The sequence below is a fragment of the Equus asinus genome, unplaced genomic scaffold, assembly GCF_041296235.1.
Source record: "Equus asinus isolate D_3611 breed Donkey unplaced genomic scaffold, EquAss-T2T_v2 contig_2, whole genome shotgun sequence".
Taxonomy (NCBI): Eukaryota; Metazoa; Chordata; class Mammalia; order Perissodactyla; family Equidae; genus Equus; species Equus asinus.
The window spans coordinates 822234-828233 of record NW_027224849.1 but is presented as its reverse complement, the minus strand read 5'-3'; the positions used below and the strand labels follow the sequence as shown (position 1 = coordinate 828233).

The 6000-nt window shown below is 55.8% G+C and overlaps 1 protein-coding gene across 1 annotated transcript; it reads right to left on the bottom strand.

Moving 5' to 3' along the window:
* Window positions 1-2129: 2129 nt before the first annotated feature.
* LOC139043317 (ral guanine nucleotide dissociation stimulator-like) lies at window positions 2130-3823 on the bottom strand. Its single transcript, XM_070503549.1, has 4 exons — window positions 3562-3823; window positions 3063-3184; window positions 2766-2857; window positions 2130-2431 (listed from the first exon to the last, which is right to left on the bottom strand). The coding sequence occupies exons 2-4, from the start codon at window positions 3170-3172 to the stop codon at window positions 2370-2372; spliced, it is 264 nt and encodes an 87-aa protein (XP_070359650.1). The 5' UTR covers window positions 3173-3184; window positions 3562-3823; the 3' UTR covers window positions 2130-2369.
* Between the last annotated feature and the right edge of the window lie 2177 nt (window positions 3824-6000).

Sequence of the window (6000 nt, the reverse complement as noted above, 5' to 3'; positions counted from 1 at the left end):
GCAGTTGGTATTGTCAGTTTCCTGCATTTATCAGTTCTAATAGGTGTGTAGAAGTGTCTCATTGAGGTTTTATTTGAAATTCCCGAATGACCTGTGGCGGTGGTTGTCTGTCCTCAGGCTCGTTTGCCATCTGTATGTCTTCTTTGGTGAGGGATATATTCAGGTCTTTTGCCCATTTTTCAATAAGGTTGTTTATTTTTTTGTTGTGGTTGACTTTTTTTTTTTGAAGATTTTATTTTTTCCTTTTTCTCCCCAAAGCCCCCCAGCACATAGTTGCATATTTCTCATTGTGGGTTCTTCTAGTTGTGGCACGTGGGACACTGCCTCAGCGTGGCTTGATGAGCAGTGCCATGTCTGCACCCAGGATTCGAACCAGCAAAACACTGGGATGCCTGCAGCAGAGCGCGCGGACGTAACCACTCAGCCACAGGGCCAGCCCCCTGTTGTGGTTGACTTTTAAGAATTCTTTACATATATCTTGGACATATTTTCTTTATCATATATCTGTTTTGCGAATATCGTCTGCCAGTCTGTAATTTGTCCTTTGACTCATCAATTTTGCCTTCCACAAAGCAGGAGTTTTTAATTTAATAAAGTCTAACTTGGGGCCAGCCCGCTGGCACAGTGGTGAAGTTCACGCACTCCACTTCGGCAGCCTGGGGTTCACAGGTTCGGATCCTGGGTGTAGACCTACACACAGCTTGTCAAGCCATGCCGTGACAGCATCCCACAGGACAAATAGAGGAAAATCGGCACAGATGTTAGCTCAGGGTCAACCTTCCTTACCAAAATAATAAATAAAGTCTAACATCAGTTTTTTTTCATAGATTACATTTTCAGTTTGTATCTTAATAACATAATTCCAGATTCGAGTCCACTTAGAGTTTGTTGCATAATCTTTTTAGAAGTTGTATTGTTTTGCATTACATTTAGGTCTCTGTTCCATTTTCTAAAAGTTTGTGAAAGTGTAAATTCTAATCTATGTTCATTTTTGTAAGAGCTTTAATGAGGTGCAATTGATAGAAAAAGAACCTGACATTTCTAATATGTACTATTTGATGACTTGCCCCCCCATATCAACTGACAGATATGTATAAATTTCTCCTTTAGCCTGTGACAGGGTGGATCACATTGATTTGATTTTGGAATGCTGATACAACCTTGCATACCTGAATAAATTTCCTCTTTGTCCTGGTGTATGATTGTTTTACATTGTTGGCTTCAGTTTTCTAATATTTGTAGAAGACAGTAACTGCTCATTTCTGAGACTTGCTGTTCTCAAGTTTTCCCTACTTTTAAACCCTAGTTTTGCTTTTAGGGTACTGCTGGGCTCATAAGATGAGTTGGAAAGTGTTGTCTCTGGTTATATTTTCTGGAACAGATTGTTGGGAGCACTAGGTTTATGGAGGGAGAACTGGCTGAGGCCCTAAAAGCTGCATCCCACAGCTTTCCCCTTGGACAGGCAACAAGCAGGAAATGGTATTCGGAGTCAGGGACCAGAAGCCCAGGGGGATCCAGTCTAGGTCAGAGGTGAACAGGGAGCCCCTAGTGGGCCCGAGAAGGAAGAGTCCTGCCTGCCCATGGTCCATGTCCACAGGACCTTCCTCTGGCCTCATCCTCTCTATGTGCACGTTTTGAGCTTTTGACGGTATTTTCCCCACTTAGAGCTGAAGCCATTGCGGAGACTGAATCAGAAAACAAGGTCCTAATCTGTGTGCAAGAGAAACCGGGAAAATGTTCCCTCTTCCGGCAGAGTGTCAAAAGGCAGCCACTGTCCTGGGCAGGACGTGTGCTAGGGACAGGCACGTGCTACTTTGACAGACACACCCAGCTTAGTGGTTGTGGCTCTGGCTGAGAAAACGCCTCCAACCGCTTAGTCCCAAGAGGTCGGAGGGGCCATCTCTGCTCCTGGACAGGGTGAACCACACTGCAATGATCCTGTCCTCGGCGGGAGGGGCACTTGGGCAAGTCCTTCAGTAGCCAGGGAGGGGACTGGCACTTCTCCCTTCTCCACATAAACTGAGCCGCTCACTCTGGGAGATTTCTAAATTCGAGGAGGAATGTGAGTTTCTGGATCTGGTTTCCATGAGTGCTGCGAGCGAAAGACTCACACCTCCACTCCCAGGATTAGAAAGAAGCAACAATTTAATATAATACTCAAACGGAGCATTTACCATTGACAACAAAATATGGCCCCGCCAAATAGGGAAATAGGTGCTGGGCAAAAGGGGGGAGGGGGAAGAGGGGTTGGTGCCTTCTCTCGTGGCCAACAGGGGACCCCAAGAAACGGATCACAAAGTTCTCCTCATCAGAATCAGGGGAGGTGGCCCTGTGCACCCTGAGTGTCAATGCTGTGTCCCCGCTGTAGCTCAGCTGGTCTCAGGAGGGTCATCGACCACCACCACTGGGCCCTTGGTTGGGGGTCTGGTGTCTGGAGAAAGAGAGGCATTTCCTGAGCGACCTGCCCTGGAACCACAGTGCACACCCCATCCCGGCCCCCACTGCGCTCTGTGCTCCAGCCCTGTGCTCAGTGCTCAGTCAGCCAAGAGCACCCCATCTGTCCCTGACACAGGGGCTGATATTTAGCATCACCCACTTCACAGAGGAGGAAACCAGTCCCAGAAACGTGAGTGCAATCGCCCAGGACGGGACTGCTCAGCAGTGGAGCTGGAACCCAGGGCCAGCTGTCTGCCTCCCCAGGCCCACGCTCAGCCTGAATGTTTCCTGAGCCCATGGTTTCAGCCACTGCCGGTCTGGACACTCACTCTGGCCTGAGCGGTTCTTCTTGCCTTTGAAGAAGAGTCGAATCTTTCTGACCCAGTGGTATCGGGGCTCCAGCTGGCAGGACAGGCTGTAGCTACAGGACAGAGCGGAGCTGGGAGCTCTCAGGAGCCACACATCACATGTGCATCCTGGAGCCTGCCAGCAGCTGGGGTCGAAGGGCCCCAGGGGTCGCCATGCAATCGGATCAGGGGCTGACCATGGAGCAACGGCCATGGGCTCTGGAGCTGGTCAGCAGAGAGAGGCTGCCCTGCCCTCCCCCAACTCCCGACCCGACTCACCTCTCCTCCTTGCTCAGGGGCTCCACGGCCTGGAACCAGGCCCCAAAGTGCTCGTCGGGCTGCACGGTGTACAGATTTGCAGCCTCCTGGAGCAGCTCGATCTCGTCCATCAGTTTGAATTGCTAGGACAGAGCAAGCACAGGATGCCCACAGGGCCTGAGTGGGGGACCCTGCAGGGCTCGTGGAGGGGGTGAGGAAGGGGGCAAGGGGCCAGTCTGGGGCCTTTGCCCACTTGGGAACCCTCCCTCCCTGCGATTCCAGTCAGGGCTTGCCTGCTCTCACACTTGGCCCAAAATAGCTCCTCCTCCAGGAAGGAGTCTTTGATGCCAGCCCTTCCCCCACCCGCCAATGCCATAGGATCCCTAGCTCTGTATATCGAACTGTGCAAATAAATGTCCCAATCCAAATGGGGATTGGGCCAGAGGGGGTCCTGCCCACTGCGGGGGGGTCTCTGATTTCCAACCCCCACCCTCCCCACCGGGAGGCCGCAGCCGCTTACCTCATTCCATTTCCGACAGTTGAGCACATTGCCCTGGAAAGCAGACAGCCGCAGTCCATCAGAAACAGCCCCCTTGGGCCAGCACTAGCCCCCGTCCACACCTCTTGCAATGTTGCACTACTGCCAGTGGGCAGGCCCATCCAGAGCCCGGACTTGGACCTGGGCCAGTCTCTGGGCTCCAGAGCAGGGGGCGCAGAGCAACTGAGGCAACAGACCTTGTGACCCAACCCTCTCTGATGACACGTGGGGAGACTGAGGCCTCAGGCAGGAAGGGACAGCTCAGCCTCTGATGTGCTTCCTGACTGGGAGGGGCCCGACTTCTCTTCCCTCACTGGCAGGGCCAGAGGGAGAGGCTGAGTCCAGCTCAGACACCACCTCCTGCGGCCACACAGTCAGGCAGCTCTGAGCCTCAGCAGCCCAGGGAACCTGGACGGTGGCTTATGCAGAGCCTGCATCACCCACTGGGGAGATGGGCCTGACACCCTAACTCCCACACGAGGCTGGAGGCCCTGCTGAGAGGACCTTTGCCAAATGCAGAGAGCTCAGGGCTCAGGACAGGACTCTCTCCTCCCCACCCTCAGGAGCCTGAGCCCCCGGACCCACCTCCAGGCTCACTCACCTCCACATAATCCTCCATCGTAGTGTCCAGCAGCTCCAGGGAACGGAAGAACGTCACCAGGGAGGGGACGACACCCTGTGCCGCCATCGGGATGGGCATGTTGATGAGCTCCCGCTCTCAGGTGCCCCCATGAACCTTCCCCTGAAACCCCTCAGCCCAGCCTGCTGCCCACCCCACGCTCCCACACAGAGCAGCCTAGGATCGTCGGGACACCCCAACACACACAATTCCCTCCCCCGCTTCCGTCCAGGAACACCAAACTCCATCAGTCAAGTCCCAGGGCTGGCTGTTGGCCCCTCCCAGGGGCAGTGGCCCCTGCCCTTCCCCACCCCAAATCTGCCCTGCTGCCAGCCCTTCCAGGCCTCCTCCTGCTCACTGCCACTGCAGGCCCGTCATGCTTGGCAGCCACAGCAGATTCGCCTGAGGAGGAAGGCCCCTCTCCTGAGGGAGGTCTCCAGCTGGGAGGGGGAGCCCCCTCTCCTCTGACTCCTGGGCCCCTCCCCCACAGTCACCCTCACCTGCTGCCGCTGCCTCTCCTGGGCTCCCTGGCGGGCCCTCTCTGCAGTCTTTAACACGGAGGTCGCCTCCTGTCGGGGCCGAGGACAGGGTCAGTGCGCCCATACTCCCCTCCGCATGTCCCCCAAGGCCCCTGATCTCAGACCCTGGCCATCGGCTCCAGTCCCCTGCTGCCTCTGCTGCTCCCACCTCCAGGGTGCTCTGATTCTAGACCAGTCCTGGCTCCAGGACTCAGTCCTGTGTGACCTTGGGCCTGCCCAGGCCTCCCTGGCCCTCTTTCCTCAGCTGAAAAGTGTGAGGAGAACGTCACCTGCTTCCAGGAGTCTCCTGAGGACTCAGAGTCATCTGCGTGTCATCACTGCTCTCCCCTCACCTCTCGAGGAGGAGCCGGCACAAATCTCCTCCCGTTCCTGTCCTCCCTTGGATGGTAGCACCCCGCTGGGAGGCCTGCACCGCTGATCATTTCCCTCCACTTCCCAGAGGAGGAGACGGAGGCCCCCAGAGGGGCAGTGACTGGCTCAAGGACCCACTGGGAGAGGCCGCTCCCCGTGCCAGCTACAGGCCCTGTCCCCGCTGCCTTCACCCCAGCCCTGGCTCCAAATCTGACCAAGGCCCCGACCTCTGGACTCCAGGGGTGTGTCCAGACCCCAGCTGAACAGACAGGGAGGGGGAGGGCAGGGTGTCTTGGGGGACCTGGCCGAGTGGCCCCGGCCTGCCTCACCCTCACGGGGCTCTCTGACCCCCAGCCTGGGCCGAGCCTTGCCATAGCCTCACCTCCTAGGATCCCCTCGGGATGCCCCCCTCCCCTCTCCTTCTGGCCTCCTTCCAGATCTCCAGCCTCCAGGTTACCTGCACCAGCAGCTCCCTGCTCACGCGTTTCTCTCTCCTGACCCACTTCTTCCAGGTTCGAGAACTCTCCCTGCGGGGTGGGGAAAGAAAGAAAGAAAGAAAGCAAGCAAGAAAAACTGTGGGATGCTTGAAGGCAAGTCCCATTTATTTGAGAACCCAGCAGATCCAAACTGCCTGGGACCTGGATGAGGGATTTCGCTGGGGTGCTCTGAGCTCTAAGGTCCCCATGGGACTGCGGAGGGGCCTCTCCTCTTGTCCCTTGGGGCCTCCATTCCCAGATGTCCCAAACAGATCTCTTTGGAACAGTGTTGGTTTCAGCTGCATAGAGGCTTCTGTTGCTGCAAAGGAAACACCTGAGAATCTCCACCTGGGCTCAAGCCAGGATCTGGTCTGGAAGGAAATGAATCCCTGGGACGGAACTGCTGGCCGAAGGGCGCTGAGAGACTCAGAGACCC